Below are 18,537 nucleotides of genomic sequence, written 5' to 3' on the forward strand. Positions count from 1 at the left end.
AAGCACTGAGTATTACGACAGACATAAAAGGCACAGCAGTCAAATTAATTTGCTCCTAAATTTGGCATCTTTTGGCTTTATAATTTCATTAGTCTGAACCATGATCGTATATAGAAACATTTTAGGAATTTATCTCGGATTTTCTAAGAGTGTATATTTTCCATGTCCACTTTTAAAATATTCCTGTTATTTATATATACATAATCTATATATACATCATGCAGTTAAGAACTGAGAGGATTGGGGACATCGCCTCCCCTGTGGCTGCTGGTTTGAGTCCTGGCTGCTCCATTCCTGACCCAGCTCCCAGCTTGTGGCTTGGGAAAGCAGTGGAGGATGTTTCAGGTCCTTGTTCCACTGCACCCACGTGGGAGCCACAATAGTCTCCTGGCTCCCAGCTTGAGATCAGCTCAGCTCTGGCTAGCCACTGGGGAAACATGGGGTATAAATCAGTGAATGGAAGATTTCTCTGCCTCTTCCACTCTGTCTCTGTAGCTCTGGCTTTCAAGTAAAATAAATAAATCTTTTTTTTTTTTTAAAGAAATTGCAAGGACTTTTCCTTTACTGTAACTTGAGTAGAGCTTCAAGTATTGGAGAAGTCATGGAGAATGCAAGGGAAGAAAGACCAACTAAAATACTATAGAGTTCTAAATTCTTAGTAAACCATGAAACAAACCATAAGTTAGTTTTGGGCTTAGACCCAGCAAAACAGCTGAAAAAGTTTTATCTTTTTTTTTTTTTAATATATCTTCCTAGCAAACACTTAGTAGATGTACGAAAAAAGAACATTTATTTTAATTGAATTGTCAGTACGGCATCCAGAAGTAAATATTCACTATTAACTAACGGCTTGTTTCTAAGCATAGTATCAATTTTTTGACAAATGGATAATTTTAGCAGTTAATTACTTGACGAGCGATTTAAAACTTGAATCAAAAGCCTGAGGATATTGGTCTAGTTATAAATATTTATGATGATTATAGGCATAGCAACCAATTTTAGGAGCATGATAATTGATATGTAGAAACTTGGTTAGATTGTTTTGGAAGGAAAGTTACATTTTCTACCTTTTATTTGCTATAAGTTATATTGGGTTTTGACCATTCACATGTGAGGCAAATACACAATTTTATTTAGCTTGATAATTTTCATTGATTTATATTTTGACCATTGACTTCTTAAAAAATGACCACATAGCCTGAATTTTTGTCCTTTATTCAGGTTTTCATGTCTTCTTCAAATCTTGATAAGCATGACAGTAAAGGTTTGTGGGGGGAAAAAAGATTAATTGATGCTGTCTACAGCTGACATCCAGGAATGTAGATGTTTGAATCTTATTATCATGATGAGCTGGAATCTGCCTGTGTTTTTATGTAATGTATTTTCATTTTCATGTTATTATAATGACTTTCTAGAAGATTCCCTCAAAAAGCACATTTGCCATGTGTTTAAATCACTGAAAATGACCAAAGTAATTTTGAACACAGCACTTTAATTCTCTAGAGTATTTGAAATCCTACTGGCATAAGACTGATTATTTTTCATTTCAATAGATACACTAATTAAGATATAGGAGGTTTATTATGGCTATTTTTCTTGTATAGTTGAGAGAACCAGCAGATGTGTAACAGAGAGTAATGCTATGCCAAATTAAGATTGTTTTATACAGATGGCACTGAGAATTGATTCCGAAATGAGACTTTTTAGTGTTCAGATAGAAAATCAAATGATATCTGATTTTCTCCATATTCTTCATTAGAACTTTCATTTAGCTCATAATGATTTTCTACTATGCATTGCCATGAATATTATAGAGCCTTCCCTTGTTCTGTGTTTCAGGAAATATGATTATTTCATGAGGCCATCAGAAAGTGTTTTAAGAATTCATCACCTGGCATTTTCTAGGCATTTTCTGAGCATTTTCATACCCTCTGTTACAACTAAGTAATCTCCCACATCCATCTATTCATGTTGTGTGGAGTATTCAGAAAGTTGTGAGAGTGTGTTTCTGCTTAGGATGTAGGGTCCATATTTAGTTATTTAAGGCATGGCTTTTTCTCCCTTGCTGTGATCTGCTGATCCGCCTGAAACAGTTTGGAAAATGACAAAGGAGTCAAGGCCGGCTAATTAAGCCCTCCATTCTTTCCTGGACACGCTTTAAAACCCAGATGGGAGAAGTCATTTCGCAGAAGGATGAAATGCACACGGTGTTCCACTTTCACTGTCTGATAATAGAAGTATGTGTCTTGTGGGGGAGTACTCCTTGGGAACAGGGGGATTCACTCATGGGTTGTAAGCCTCAAGCTGACTTGTTCACACTGCCTCTCTCTAGGACCCTTTTGTTTACATGTATCCCAAGATTGACATGAGGCCCAGGGAGAGGAATCAGCCCAGTTAGTAGAGCGCGCTCGCTCTCTCTCTCTCTCTCTCTCTCTCTCTCTCTCTCGCGCGCGCGCGCGCACACACACACACACAGCCCACAGCCAGAGATTATCCTGATTGTCTTGGAAGGACACAGCCTTTATGGCACTACCCAGTACAGGTCGTAGTTATTTTTCTTGTTTACATTCTTGTTACTTTAACCCTCTGAGAGAAAATGAAGAGAGGTTTATTGCTATATATGATCTCAGTAAGTCTTTAAATATGTGTTCCATTTGAAATTAATTCCCTGCATGGTATGGCTTGATTGGGTGAACTTTTTTTTTTTATTTGTTTATTTTAAAAGTCAAGCTCTTCCATCTGTTGAGTCATTCCCCACATTGCCACAATAGCCAAATCTAGGAGCCAGGAGCTTCATCCGGATCTTCAAAGTAGGTCACATGGGCCCAAACACTTGTACTATTCACCCCTGCTTCTCGGCCATCAGCAGGGAGCTGAACTGGAAGTAAAGCAGCCTGAACTCAAACAGGTACCCGTAGGGGATGCCAGCGTAACAGGTGTTAATTTTACGCACTGCACCAAAACGCCAATCCCTAGTGAAATGTCACCTGCATCTGTAGATCAAGGTTCATCATCTTCATCAGCTGTTTGGTTCACATTTTTGAAGAGATTTATTTTTTTATTGGAAAGGCAGAGATCTAGAGAGAAGACTGAGAAAGATCTTCCACTGCTGGTTCACTCCCCACATGGCCACAACAGTGGGAGCTGGGCTGATCTAAAGCCAGGAACCAGGAGCTTCTTCTGGATCTACCACGTGGGTACAGGGGCCAAAGACCTTGGGCATCCTCCACTGCTTTCCCAGCCGATAAGCAGGAAGTTGGTTTGGGAAGCGGAGTAGCTGGGACATGAACTGCCTCCCATATGGGATGCCAACACTGCAGAGCAAAGGAATAGTAGTTGTTTTGGTTTAGCATGTAAGATGTTATTTGAAGTGGTAATAGCATTTAAACTCTGACATAAATACTTGTGTTTTATACTATTCTAGTAGCACATTAGTACTGTGAAATGTGTCCAATGTAATGTGTAAATTATACAATAATGTTCAGTAGCTATGGCTTTATTTATATCTCCTTTTTATCTCTGTATAATCTGCCAAGTATTCTTCAAAAATTTAGTTCATTAAATTTCAGTGATGCTTTGTAAAAATAGTAGCTATTTGGGGGTACTTACTAAATATATTATAAGTTAAGATTTAGTGGTTTTATTGGATCTCTTGAAATTCAGCTAATGAAATGCATCATGAGTCATTTCATGTAATTTTTTTCAAAATTGAGGAAGACGTAATGTTGTAATAAACTATCATGTTATGCATATTTTGAAATATTTTGACATCCATTTGATGATTTTGAGAAGTGATGTTTGTAATTATTTTTCTATTCTATGTAGTTGGATATAGGGTTTATGTCGTGATTGTACAACACGTGTGAGCTTTAAAAACTGTTGCCAATGAAATATTATTGGAAGTTTTTATTACTGATTTACAACCGTGGTTGTCACATGATCTGGCCTTGAGATCACATTGTATAGCACTTCTCATCACACACCATGTGCACTTCTGTGAGGGCAGCAGAACTCTTAACTGTGGCATCAAAACATCAAAATAAGACGGAAGTGGGTTCAAATAAGAGTCCCTGTCAGTTACTCTGTATCTGTCTCTAAAGCTTTGTTTCTGTTTCTCTTATGCAGAGACCGTAATGCCTCTCTCCTCTCTGGCAGGGATGTTGCGGGGATGATCCAGTGGTTACACAACACTCACAACACTCAGCACAGGGTTCTCTCACACACTCTAGTCACATAGGTTGTTGCACTTGTGGAGTCCCTTCATTTCTGTGCGTCAGAAAATTATGAATTGGTGTCATTTGCACGTGTGAATGCCTGCTAAAGATACTTAAGAGTCAACAGATCATTTTCAAGAAGAAAACTTAAGATACCGAGCTGTTAAACTTGGCCCATGCCATGGGCAGAAAAGTAGCTTAGCTGTCTTTGTAAGAATTGCTGGTGTGTCCTAGGAGCAGGGACCACAGCAATGATCTCTTCTTAATAAAGTTACTGGTCTGCTAGAAGTCCCAAGAAACCCAGGATATATCGCTTAAAGGAAGCTGGATCATTCCTTGAAAAGCTGTGTTCACCTAATTTGTCATATATTACACAATCCGTGTATTTATGAAAATTCATGGATCCTATCAGCTCTTGGCATAAAATAATTTGATCCTACATCTTTATTTATAGCTAGTATTTTTAAACTGGCTGACATTTTTTCTTTAAAATATGTATTTAGTTTTTGAAAGGCAGAGTTACAGAAGAAAGAAGAAGAGACAGAGTTCATCTGTTCATTCACTCCCCAGATAGCAGCAATAATTGGAGCTGAGTCAGTCTGAAGCCAGGAGCCCAGCCCGGGCATTATTGCAGGATCCAGTTGGAGTGCAGGGGCCCCAGCACATGAGCAAGCCTTCCTCTGCTGCTTTTATAAACTTAAATAGTGAAAGAGTTTATTCTAATAATGTTTGCCTACTTAAAATTCAAAGGGTTTCAGAGGGAGTAAGACCTCCGATAACAGCATAAGGGCTACTCCATGGAAATCTTGCCAGGGCACTGAGAATATGAACTTCCACTGTGGATGGCAAGACAAGGATAAGGATGGCTGCCTGCCAAGGTGTCCCATTCTTCCAGCATGACTGCAGAAAGTGAGCAGATTCAAAGTAAACTATGAAACTTCAGTGATCACATGGACAGACTTGGAGGAACCTCTTCTTAGAAAAGTTGAATAGAAAATACAGAAATGGCAAAGTATTCTTAGGAAAACCTTATGGTTGCTAAAGTAGATAGATGGGAAGATGACAGGAAAATGTGTTATTTTATGAGTTTCAGTACATGAAGCTGCCTTCTGCCACACTATTTATGTCTGGAAATATTTTAAATAGCAAAAGCAGAAACTCGGGGATCACATGCTCGTTGCATGCTCGTTGAGACTTTTTAGAAACCTGGGTTCACTTACTAGTAGAAGACCCCTGACTCTGCCATGCATGTGTTCAGTATACACCTCACTTAAGATCATGAGTTAGAGTGGAACATTCACAAGCTCTATGTGATGACTGGATGACTTAGAGACTTTGCTAGAACTTTTGTTTTCTCATTAGCTTAAAGGGAAAGTATAAACCTGTAAAGGATTGAGTAATATATGTAAAAGGACTTGGACAAACTCTTCGATTGGAGCAAGCCTTTAGTTAACATTGGGCTCTCTTCTTTTCAGTATGTGAGATGCCATTGATCACTAGTTCTTAGCCACACCAGTGCTGTTGTGTGTGGTCCTCCATGCAGTGGTTCTTTCTGCTTTTCCACAGAGTGTCAGCCATAACTCATTGTAGTATGGTTTAGTTTAACCATCAACCAATGTGACTTATGCAGGACCTGGATGCAGACATTAAATGTTTGCCCACAGTTATAAAGCAAGAAATTCCTCTGGCTTGAGTTATTAAAACATTCACTGAATCCGCCATGCGGCCCTCTCTGTTACTCTGCAAGGTCCTGCTATCCTAGAGCTTTCCTACCTGCAGCTGCCCGTGCATTTATGTGTGAAACACATTAAAGCAATATTTATTTATTATCCATTGCACAGTTTTGTAGGTATAGGGCTCCCCCCCTTGAATGCCTTTCTGCCTATCCCTTTTCCTGTCCCTAATGTCCCTTGTGTTTCACAATAATATAGCCTTTTAGCTGTAGTCTTGACTGTAGTGTTTTGCTCTTTGCCTGTGTCATGGCATTGTAGTTGTACACTTGCAATCTCATAAATGAATGATGTGATGGAGACCAGAGTACCAGGAATCAAATAAAAACTGCAATATACATCTCTACTCCTGAAAAAAAAAGTAGACCCCCAGTAAAACTTAAATATACCATAACAAGAAAATAAAGCATTATTTATAAGGTACACTTTAATGATTTCAGCGAAATGTGGTACCATTCTTAAATGAATTTGTCCTACTAAGTTGACAGGTTCACATTTCCATCATGTTGTCCTCTTTAGTGAGTTTTAACTTTTCTTCTTCTGAATTATGCATGCTGGGTTGGTCTCAGTTTTTTTCTCTTAGAAATAATAGAAGGGGGATTGAAATATCACTCCAACTTAGTGTGTAGTGAATACTTGATCAATGCAGTATTCATTTAACATTTTATGTGTAATGAATTATGTTTTCTGAGTAGCCAGTTTTCTGTGATTCACATCTTAGATTTTTCTTCTTGTAAAGGCAGGATAAGTTTTATTGCTGTTTGTTCTTATAACTTCCAACTTTCCTTTCAATACCCATACTTGGTGTTGCAAGAACAACACAGGACTGTTGAAGGGACAGTGGTCCATGTGTGTGTGTGTGTCTTGTCCAGTAGGCTCTGGGGAACCCATGTTGTATCTTACTCATCTTTGTTGTCTTCCTCCATGGTTGTACCTGGAACATTTGATCAAATCCTAATAAACCATAAATAAATTATTCTGTGAAGATGTGTTGATACTCGACTTTTTGTGTTGCTCAAATAGCTGAAAACTTGGTGGCTACATTTGTAATGTTTGGGTCTTAGTTGTCATGTACACACTTATAATTGGAGTGTGTGCCTGTACCTTTTCCTAATACTGATTTTCTTAATCTTCTTTAATATGATGTCTTATTTCAATAGCTTATGGATTAACATGAGGATTATCTATTTTCTCTAATTAATAAAAGTGTTTGAAGAAGAGCCCTTTGGGGTGATTTAGTCTAATTGCTTATGGGTTATGTTTTTATCTGCCACCACCCAGATGTCTCCAAGTTCTGGTTAGTCATCACATTATTGGTGTAGGATTGCCAGCTGTGTACGCATTTTCCGAAAACAGCTGAAGCACAGTTGATGGGGTGGGATATACACCATCCTGATAGCTGTATATAGAAGCTAATCTCGGGGCATGAGTGAGTACTTTCTGTACATGTGCAGTGGGACTGCAGGCAGTACAAGTGGAGATTCTTACACAATAGAGAAAGGGTTTTCTGATAGAAGAGTTAAAGATGAAGGATGTAGTTGGGGAAGACCCTGCTCAGAGTTTAGGAGGTTGCTGACAGCTGCTTTTGAACTCAGGGCTATGGAGTGATGTTGCCTGGACTCCTGACTGGAATCAGTGGCCCCTGGGGCCAGGATATCATGCACCAATATTTTTTATTTTCAGTTGGACAGAGAAGGTTCTATCCCAGCATCGCGCCTGTGCATATTGATTTGTAGTCAAGATCCCCAGAGTGGGGTGGTTAAAACATGGACTTTGGAATCAAAGCATCGGAGCTCAAATCCTAACTCTACCTAACAGTGCGGTGATCTTGACCAATTGCATTCATTTCCTTCATTCATCAATATTCAGACATTAGTGGCAGTTCCTTCATTAAAGTGGCTGCAAAAGTTAAATTAGATGGTGCTTTATAATGCATAGGGCAGCTGCTGGCACTTAGTAGGTGTCAGGTGTTTGTGACATTAAAATGTTCACTGTGTTCAGTGGCCATTCTGGTAGGCAAGCACCTGATAGACCGCCAAAGATACTGTTTTCTACAATGCCAAACTTTTTCTTTTCCACAGTCCGTTTATTTTTGAAAGTAAATTTGTTAGGCAGTCTGCCTCTGTGTGTGTGTGTGTGTGTGTGTGTGTGTGTGTGTGTGTGTGTGTGTGTTTGGATGTATGTGTATAAAGTCTTTGAAAGCAAGATGGCTTTCTCTTTCCTTCTGAACTAAAGGAGTATGGGCTTTCTTAGAAATTGCAAGCTTTAGAATTCAGAATACTATGGGTATTGAAAGTGAGCACTGACCCTGGAAACTGCTGGTAATGGCATTAACCTAAATGTTTCCATCAGCTAAATGTAAAAATGGAGAAGATGAGAAATTAGAGTGATGTAGGCTTCCCATGGCTTAAGCCAGTAACTTCATTAAGACAAACAGAACAGACATTTATTTTCTTTATTTAGATTTTGAGAATAATGATCCCAGGCCTTCACTGTCCCCATGCATATTGTTACATACAAAAAATCTGAGGTCTTACTGTCTTTTCAAGATATGCCCTCTATAAAATTTTTTCACAAACCCTAGTTATTTAAAATATTCTGGAAATGCATGCACCTAAGGCTTAAGGACTTCCCAGAGTTCAGTCTGAATATTCTGGAGCAACTTCGTTCTATCAACATTTCACACTTCATTCAAAATTTCTCTGAAACCACCTTTGGGTGTTGGCTGATTGTATGGACTAGAGAGTTGGCATCACTAAAAAGTAATATTTGTTTTTATTTTTCATATAGGGAATCAATCTTTAACATGCGTGTGTTTTCTAGTAAATTGATTAAAATATTTTTTTTTCATGAGCAGAATATTGGGAAGTATAGTGAAACACTCTGTTACAATAGAAATATTTAATACATTCCAATACGAAACTAAACAGAAAGGGCATTAGTCATTTTTTAAGTTATTTCTTGTAAAACTATTGCTCTCAAATTCTTAACTTCTCTATTCTTGTCCATTTCCCTCAAAGATGGGTCAATTCTTTAATCAGCAAAGGTCCTGTTGGACTTGAGGCAACAGCGCTCTCTATGGCCGTATGTGCAAAAACAGTTTATTAATTAATTGGATATATATTAATTAGTTGGATGGTGTGACTTTTCATCATTTCACATCATTTTAGTTTTCCTGTGTTTTCCATTTCTTTTTTTTTTAAAGATTTATTCATTTTATTACAGCCAGATATACAGAGAGGAGGAGAGACAGAGAGGAACAGAGAGGAAGATCTTCCATCTGATGTTTCACTCCCCAAGTGAGCTGCAACGGGCCGGTGCGCGCCAATCCAATGCCGGGACCAGGAACCTCTTCTAGGTCTCCCACGCGGGTGCAGTGTCCCAATGCATTGGGCGGTCCTCAACTGCTTTCCCAGGCCACAAGCAGGGAGCTGGATGGGAAGTGGAGCTGCCGGGATTAGAACCGACGCCCATATGGGATCCCAGGGCTTTCAAGGAGAGGACTTTAGCCGCTAGGCCACGCTGCCGGGCCCTGTTTTCCATTTCTTAAAGCATGTTAATGAATTTAAGGGTACCATGTTTATGTCATTTCCATAGAATTAAACTTACGCATGGTTACATAAATGTGTTAAACAGTTTATGATATTATGGAAAATTTTTTTTCTTCAAGCATCATTATAGAGCTGAAGATTTAAAAATGTTGTAAAGAATTGATTTCTAACACTTTGGTTAATATATGGAATATACATTGAGCTAATGGTCTCCTGGCTGAGGTGGTGTAGTTCATGGTTGAGACAATGGGTTGCTTGAAAATTCTTGGATTGCATCTTAATGACTAGGCGTCTACATAATAATATTGCAGATGCTGTTTAAATAATTTGGTCGGAAATTTGGTGATGGATACTCATTTTCAGTAAAGGTGTGTAACTGGCAGACTGTATGTTGAAATTGGTCCTTCTCTGTGCTCTGTTTTTAACTTCTGCCTTCCTGTTTTTCCAGCTGTTTTTGTTTCAGTTGCTGCGAGGGTTGTCTTATATCCACCAGCGTTATATTTTGCACAGAGACCTGAAACCGCAGAACCTGCTCATCAGTGACACGGGGGAGTTAAAGCTGGCAGATTTCGGTAGGAAAGCAGTTAATTACCAGTCTGTTTTGTCACGCTGTGAGAATGCCAGGCAGATGGTGGCCCTGAGTTTATTTAGGTATGCTTCTTCTGTCATCATAGATCACGGTAAAAAATTGTTCTGGAATGAAAGAATTTTGTTCTTATTTATGATAATCTTCAAATATAATGCTTGGTCAATTTTTATAAAATTTAGGCTGACAGACATGAGTATTCATAAGCATAAACCGCATCCCAGTAATGAATATTTTTAAAGGGAAGATCTGAAAAATGTTGAACATAAAATAAACTCATGGAGACATTTTAAAAAAAATTTGCTATGAGCCTGTCAAACTTACTCTGAAGGAGAAAGAGAATATAACAAATTCACTTTACCCTTTACCAGCTTCAGTAATTATTGGTATTTTACCAAACTTGAAGAAAAGGAATTTAAACCTCTGGGTCATTTCAAAGCTTCACAGGGTTGTTCCATGACTCAAGGTGCCCTAAACTTATTGGTATGTTTGCAGTCTGGAGGAGTGCTAACCTTTCCAGAAGTGACTATTGTTTCAGGCTTGTTCAGTAACATTGTAAAAGTAGACATTTATTTTTATTTAAAATATGTGTCCTGGGGTGGGCCTGTTTCAGACATTCCTTCCTGGAAGTTTGAGACTGAGATGTCGACCTCAGGGAGCCACTGCGCGGTGTCCTGACTGCTAGTGTGCCTTTCCTGGGCAGGACGGTTGCCCGAGCTCAGTAGCACTGCACAGGCAGAGCACACGTGGTCCCCAGCACCCCTGACGGCAGCCCAATGTGTTGACATTGCATTGCCTCTATTATTTTTTAATAAATATTCTGATTAGGAATTTGTTCTATTAAGGACAGAATGAAAAATTACCCTGGGGACTTAATGATGTCTGAGGTTGTGATGTGGGCTTTTGCTAAAATATGATTACCTTTCCCCAGTCTCTCCTCTCTCCTTAAACAAATTTAAGGGGACAGGAAATGATTAGTTCTTATTTCAAGGTGAGTGGGCCGTTGAGTGCCTTTGAAATGAGTCCTATGGTTGGGTTTTATTTATTCTTCTGAAAGTGAGAGAAAAGTTAATATGGCAAGTGATAGTTCATGAAATGTTGTCATTTGAGTTTATCTACTTCGAAAACAATGATTGAAACTTGGTGCTTTTATTTCACTCAGGAAGTGAGTTCATTGAACTACACATGGCAGTTCTTGTTTAGATGGTGATGAGGTGACTATAACAGGCTCATTCTAGTTGTTGGCTGAATTATAAGTTTAATAATATTTCCATGTCTGGAGTAACTTTGGGATGATTTGAATTATACTTTTTTTAATGTTTTGAATAAAAGAGATGCTTCAGTGTGAAAAAAAAAACTTGGTGCTTTTATGGGGGGGTTGTGTTGTAGTTATTTATTGTCATGTTTGGCATAAGAATTAGTTTAGATGGCAAAATAGAAAAATCTTTGTATTATGTGGTAGAATATACTCCAAGAATAAGATAGGTGGAGGAGGGAAGGTTTCAGGGTCCTCTAATTCAATTTTATTCGCTTTATTGTGAACATGTTGTGTAGTTTGTCATCAGTAAATTAAAAAGGATTTAGACTAATTTTCCTATGGAATATTAATATACTATAAAAGATACTTATTGTAATATGTGCTTAGACTGTACATGGATCCTTTTGTATGTTTGTAAAGTACTTTTAAGTTGATTTTCTTGAGTTGTGTACCAAAGATAGAATACCCTGTGTGCATGTGCCTCCTGGAGTTTATTTCTTAATTTTATGACATCTGTTTGTAATAGGTGAGGTTGTCTTAAAATGTTCTATCAGTCTTTACAACTGAAATTTTATGATATCCAATTAAATATAACGTTTAGATGCTTCAGTAAATTTTAGATTACTCAAAGATGACAAATATTGACATCTTTATTGTATGTTTTCCCAATGTACTTCTCCTCCTCCAACTTTTTTCTCATTTCTTCCTTCATGTGCTTATTACACAGCCTCATAAAAACCAGTGTTCCTTTAAGGATGCATCATGAATACCTTTTGTTATCTTTAGCATCTAATGTTTTTCCAATCATAGTGAAAACTTGGTACCTGTTCAGTGTTCCATCAAAGAGTATGTTGGTCTTTCTAGTTGTTATACAGAGCCCTGTGTAAAACCTTTTGGTGAAACACCTCTATGTTGTGATTGTTTTTCTTTTTTATATTATTTTTATTGGAAAGTCAGATATACACAGAGGAAAATCTCCTATTCAGTGATTCTCTCCCCATGTGGCTGCAACAGCCGGAGCTGCACCAATGCAAAGCCAGGAGCCTGGAGCCTCTTGTAGGTCTCTCACATGGGTGCAGGATCCCAAGACTTTGGGCCATCTTAGACTGCCTTCCCAGGCCACAAACAGAGAGCTGGATGGGAAGCTAGGTTGCTGGGATTAGAACCAGTGCCCATGTGGAATCCCAGCGTGGGCAAGGCAAGGACTTTGGCCGTTACGCTACCACTCTGGGCCCTGTAATTGTGTTTCAGAGCTTTGTGATTCCTCACAGCTGGCTGTTGTGTTCAGGAGTTATGCTGTGCCTCGCCTGCCCCACTGCTTGGGCTTGAGGACTGCTTCCTCCAGCTTGGAATGTGCAGCTGCCATACACCCAGTGTAATGAGCGAGACTTCTTCGCCAGCTGACATTTACTGTGTTTGGGCACGGGTGCTGTCTGAGAGGAGAGAAGCACCCTGGAAACCACAGGAAGCTGGATAGCCAAGCTGAGATGACTCCAGTCGGTAGAACAATTAGAAACATACTTCGAGGTATATGAAGCTTTCTAACCAGTTTCTTCTGTCTTGACTTTTTTCTCTTTATTTGAGCGGTATGAGGTTTTGATTATATGAGACAAATGTGTCTGTATGATTTTCCCCCTCATTCTAAATTCAGCCATTTTTGTTAGAAAAATACATCCTAGGAGCAAAATTCCTGCAGTTTGTTGAGCTCTCCTGTGTGTTGGACAGAAATTCTGGCTTCATTGTCCTGTGAAGCACATAAGGTGTGTTTACTTGGTTTTTGAGGGATTCCTGGAGGGAGTGACATTTATCCAGTCTTGGTCACAGGTACAAGTTGCAAAGACAGAAATGCAGGTGTTTATCTGGATCCTTGAGTAAGGAGCTTTGCTTTATAAGGCTGCCTTGCCTTCAAGCACAGTATTAATTGCCATGTACTCATGCATGCCACTTTCTGTAGATAGCAAATAGGATAGTGATGCCCTATGAATAGAAGATACATTAGTACAAAAATGCCTCGTTTAGTTTAGAGGAAATTTAGTAACATTTCATTAGTGCGTTGCACATTCTCTCTGCTTCATAAGGTAAAACCAGGTAGTATGTTTTCAGAGACCCTTTAAGTCTTAATCGGGGTACTGTTCTGAATTCCAGGTGGTCACTGTTTCTTATGAAACACCAGAACTTATTTCCCATGTGCATTTTGAATAAGTTAGTTATATTTGATTTTTTTTCATCCCTAGATTTTTTTGATGCATAAGCTTCTTGTGGTTTTCTATTTTGTGTTGGTTTATGTTTTTGTCATAAAACAGTAAAGAGGCTGTTGCTGTGGTGTGGCGTGTTAAATAGATTCTTGCCCCTTTCTGGACACTGGTTCAGTTCCCAGCTCTTCTGCTTCTGATTCCACTCCTTGCTACTGTACCGGAGAATGCAGCCGAAGATGACCCAAGTGATGGGCCCTGTACCCATGAGAGAGAACTATCAAGTTGCTGGCTTTGGTGTGGCCCAGCACTGAGCATAACAGACATTGGAAGTATTAACCAGAGGATGGAAGATGGCTTTTTCTCTATTTCCTCTGTCTCTCCCTCTCTCTCTGTAATGCAGCCTTTCAAATAAAATGCATCTTTTTAAACAATGCTAAAATTATGTGAGGGCATTCAGAGACATTTCGTAAAAGAGGACATTTATAATGTTTTATAGGAAATATTTTCCTTTTTAGAATTTTTTGATTTACTGATTATTTAAGTGCAGAGTGACAGAGGAGAAGGATTTTCCATTCCTTGGTTCACTCCCCACATGGCCACAACACAACTCCTCTGAGATCTCTACGTGGATAGCAAGGGTCCCAGTACTTCAGGCCGTCTTCTGCTGTCTTTCCCTTGCCCATTAGTAGGATTCTTTATAGGAAGTGGGAAAACCAAGACTTTAGCTGGTACGTTGATATAAAGTACTGGCATTGTATGTAGTGTCTTTTTTTTTTTTCAAAGATTTGTTCATTTTTATTGGAAAGCCGGATATACAGAGAGGAGGAGAGACAGAGAGGAAGATCTTCCGTCCGATGATTCACTCCCCAAGTGAGCCGCAACGGGCCGATCCGAAGCCGGGAACCAGGAACCTCTTCCAGGTCTCCCAAAGCTTTGGGCTGTCCTCGACTGCTTTCCCAGGCCACAAGCAGGGAGCTGGATGGGAAGTAGAGCTGCCGGGATTAGAACCGGCGCCCATATGGGATCCCGGGGTGTTCAAGGCGAGGACTTTAGCCGCTAGGCCACGCTGCCGGGCCCTGTATGTAGTGTCTTAACTCACTGTGCCACAGTGCTGTTCCCTAAGAAAGTTTTTCAGTTCCCTCGTCCAGTGTATGCCTTTGCTTCTTGTTGTAGGTCCCGAACTGTTTCCACATCAGTACTTTCGCCCTACCTTTCTCTTTATTTCAGAAGCTAATCCTCCTGCTTTATGTACTTATTTATCATCCACGTTACATTCCTAATGTGTCTTGAGAGGCCATGTTTCCATGAACAGAACCTTTCCCATAGTTTTTTTTTTTTCTTTTTATGTGTTGAATACCACTTCTGGTATACTTGAAACTGTTTTGTTAATTTACTGGCCTATATGTTGTTTTAGCTATTTGATTATAAGTTCTGTGAGGCCAAGGACTTGACCCGTCTTGTTTGCTTGCTGACTAGTGTGTTTTATGTCTGTATCCTCACTCACCACACAGTAATTGTCAAATAAATATTGGTTCAGTGAGTACCATGTATGCTTACCAAAACTCAGCATTAGTCTAAAGGCAAAGATCCATTGAATTCACTTTCTCTTTGATCGGTTTTGGCAAACTGTTTATGAAACAGTTTTCTCTTGATTAGTGCCGTCCTTGCTGTGCAGTCAAGATTGCCAGTACAGTTCGAAGGTTTACTTTCAGTCTCTTCCACATAGGCCCTGTACATCAGTTTCATGTTTACTGTATTCCTAACCTCAGCTTCTAGAATGATCCACAAAGAGTGCTTGTAAACGTAAATGGAGGATGAGTAGGATCTGATGCTGCTACTCTGAGAACTTGTGTGGTTGAGAGATAAGTGCTGAATGCTGAATTACGAGACCTGACTCTGTACTAACTTGTGACTTTCAAGATGCCTTTTCCCCCTTGCTGAGTTTTATATACCTCATGTGCAGAAGAATGGCTTGGGCAGGAGCATGCCAAGGTCATTTCAGTGCTGGCCTTTTGTGTTGCATGTTTCAGAAAGTATTAGCCTCCTTTGTAATCACCGGTTATTCGTGGATGAGTAAAAATCTGTCCTTTGAATTTGGAATTGGCGAGTGTCCTCTGCCTCTGTTTCCTGACTTTTGATTTCATCTTTCAGAAATTTAAATAGATGAGTTTCATGCTTCTATGATGTGCATCAAGAACACATTAAGCAAAATTATTGAAGGATGGCAGTCAAATTCACGGAGAACTTAAAATTCATTTGCAGCATAATAATATGAGAATGTAATGGTATTTTTTTTTCCACATAACTGAGATGAAAGCTAAGTAGCTGAGTCTGTTGGTTTGCAGCGCCCAGGAACTCCAGCAATCTGACGCTGATGTCACCATGCGTCTGCCCATTCCTCTGTTACTTTCAAGTGTCCTGGTCTACTAGTGAAAGACAGCTGGGTTACACTTGCCTCTGAAGAAGAAGATCCAGCAAGAGTGCTGTGACATAAACATCGAGGGCCTTGGCTTATTTTCTTGACTTTCCTCACTGAGTAACCAAGCTAAATGGCTTTGTGGTTTTAATCAAGTAAATTACACAGGGCTTTTTCCCACCTGAGGTCTCCAAATATTACCTTCCTAATGTTGATTTTTTTTCCTGCTTTAGGCTGTTTTTTGCCTAGATTTGAAGGAAGGAAATTATTTTAAATCACATTTTAGATTAATTGAGGGAACATAACAGAAATGTGACTCTGTGGAGGACATGGTGAGCGCCTGGTTTGTTTGTTTTTGCATTTCAGAATTCACTTAGGGAATAGCAGAAATCAGAACAAAATCAACTTCTTTCAAATGCAGTCGAGTCTGTCAGTTTGATAAATATAGTAAAGTCTGGACAAAAACCTCTTAATCTCAAAGGTACAAACCTTTAGTCATTTTTTTTATCATTAACATACAATATTTTGGCCAAGATTTGAAGCTGTGGTCACAAATTTAAGGCCAGATGTAATGTAGTCCATCCATTTGTCATGGCCTAAAGGGCTCACTTTTACTGCATGTTTTTTCAGGATGTATTTCCTAAGTAGCAAAAATAATTGTATTACTCAGTAAAGGTTCTTTGAATGAATGTAACACATTCATGACTTTAGCGCAAAGTTTGGACAGTTGTTTTCATATAGCTAAAAAAGAATGTAGTTAGAATAATTGATATTGTATTATGAACCAAAAGAAAAAAAAGAACTATATTTTCCTGGTTTCTTTAAGGAACTCTCAATGAAAATGTATGTAATTTTAAAGCTGAAATAGATAACAAATATTATATCATGTTCATATCTATATGAACTGGACAGATTCATTCCCTGCTTATGCTTATTATCTGAGAACTGAACTATCTCTTGTATGAAGGACCAGTGATTGTTAAAATTATTTCCTCCCTGATCCTGCAGTCATCTGTTGGCTGTATCATTGAAGACTTCTGTAGTATCTGGCTCCTCCCTTCTGCAGTAGGTTTTATTCAAGAGGAATGATGATGAAGACGACCTTGGTATTTTGTTTTGTATTATCATAATGTAGTGTTTTCCAGACATGTTAATAGGCTAAGTGTGTCACTTTTTTTCCTTTTAAGCAAAGTGGTTTTTTAAGTACAGTTTCAGGCTTATGGGGGAAAAATGAGCCCAATGTACCAGGAATTCCTACCTCTCCCTTTCTAACATGCATAGCCTTCCCCACTATGAACCTCTGGCATTAGACAAGTGGTGAACCTAAATGGAGACTTCCCCATTGCCCAAAGACTGTATTTGTTTTAGCCTGAAATGTATCCACCATTAAAATAACATTCAAAGGAGATTCTCTGCCTTTAAAAAAAAAAACTGTAGGATGAATTCTTTGAAAGCCATGAATCAGACCCACAAGGATGTATATGAACTGTGACTAGTATGCATATACTGTGCACATTGTCTAGGAGAAATCTCTATGCATTAGAATGAATCAGATTGAAGCAAAGGGGGTAAGGATAGATTGCTAAGATTGGCGGCTTCAAACTCCATGGAAAGGAGGAAATTTGAAATACTTGTGGTTCAGTTTCAGCCAAATCATGCGTGTGAGGAAGCAGCACATTAAATGCAGAACAGACTGCCTCAAGTAGGCTGATCGTCTTGTTTTACGCTTTCAGTGGAAACATTCTGGGGCAGAAGAATTTCAATATGCAAAAAACATTATCTTTTTCTTTCCCTCCTGTATACGTGCCAGTTGGTTGGTTGGATGTGAGTTGGAATCCTAGGTGTGTTTGCTGAGAAAACAACTGTGTATGGAAAGATTCAAGCCCTAAGTGCCAGCCGTGGTGACTGGGGTACGAGAGTTAGAGGTGATATTAACTAGCTTGGCATTGGAGTGAACTAAAGAATGATGTAACACTCATGTATTTTGAAGGCACCAGGGGTTGCCTTTGAGTGTGGGTTTGTTGATATATGGAGTAATGCGAATGGGGGTTAGGTTCAGGTTATGACTGCCCCTTCTTTGTGGGTTCTCTGCCATTCCTTGCACTTTACATGCTAAGAAGCCATGTTTTGGGCATTTAACTCAAATTAGGCACCAGTAATATATCCATAAATAATTCCTTATTTATACTATCATGTTGGAGAACAGCAAGTGAGTCTTGCAGTCTAAAGCATGTGATGCTAAGTTCTTTACTGAAAGTAACAATAACAACAACAACAACAACAGAAAAAACTAGCTGTATACTATGGGAAGTCTGAGACATGCTATGAATTCTGAAATTTGGGATTCTCCTTTTTTAAGGATTTATTTTTTGGAAGCCAGAGAGAAAGAAAGAATAGAGACAGAGAAATCTTCTGTCCACAGGTTCACTTTCCAAATGGCCACAATGACCTGAACTGGACCTTTCTGAAGCCAGGAGCTACAAATCTCCTTCAGTCTCCCACATGGATGGGTACAGGGCCCAAGGACATAGGCCGTCCATTGCTTTCTTAGGTCATTAGCAGGAAACTGGATTGGAAGTGGAGCCAC

General features: G+C 39.0%; 1 protein-coding gene across 2 annotated transcripts in view; it reads left to right on the top strand.

Moving 5' to 3' along the window:
- The window catches only part of CDK14 (cyclin dependent kinase 14), a 455,945-nt gene that overhangs the window by 227,868 nt on the left and 209,540 nt on the right, over positions 1–18,537 (top strand). For both annotated transcript variants that reach the window (XM_058678236.1, XM_058678237.1), the window contains exon 8: positions 9,944–10,067. In XM_058678236.1, the coding sequence (XP_058534219.1) occupies positions 9,944–10,067 (124 nt within the window). The remainder of the gene's footprint in view (positions 1–9,943; positions 10,068–18,537) is intronic.

Source organism: Ochotona princeps, chromosome 20, assembly GCF_030435755.1.
Source record: "Ochotona princeps isolate mOchPri1 chromosome 20, mOchPri1.hap1, whole genome shotgun sequence".
In the NCBI taxonomy this organism is placed as follows: domain Eukaryota; kingdom Metazoa; phylum Chordata; class Mammalia; order Lagomorpha; family Ochotonidae; genus Ochotona; species Ochotona princeps.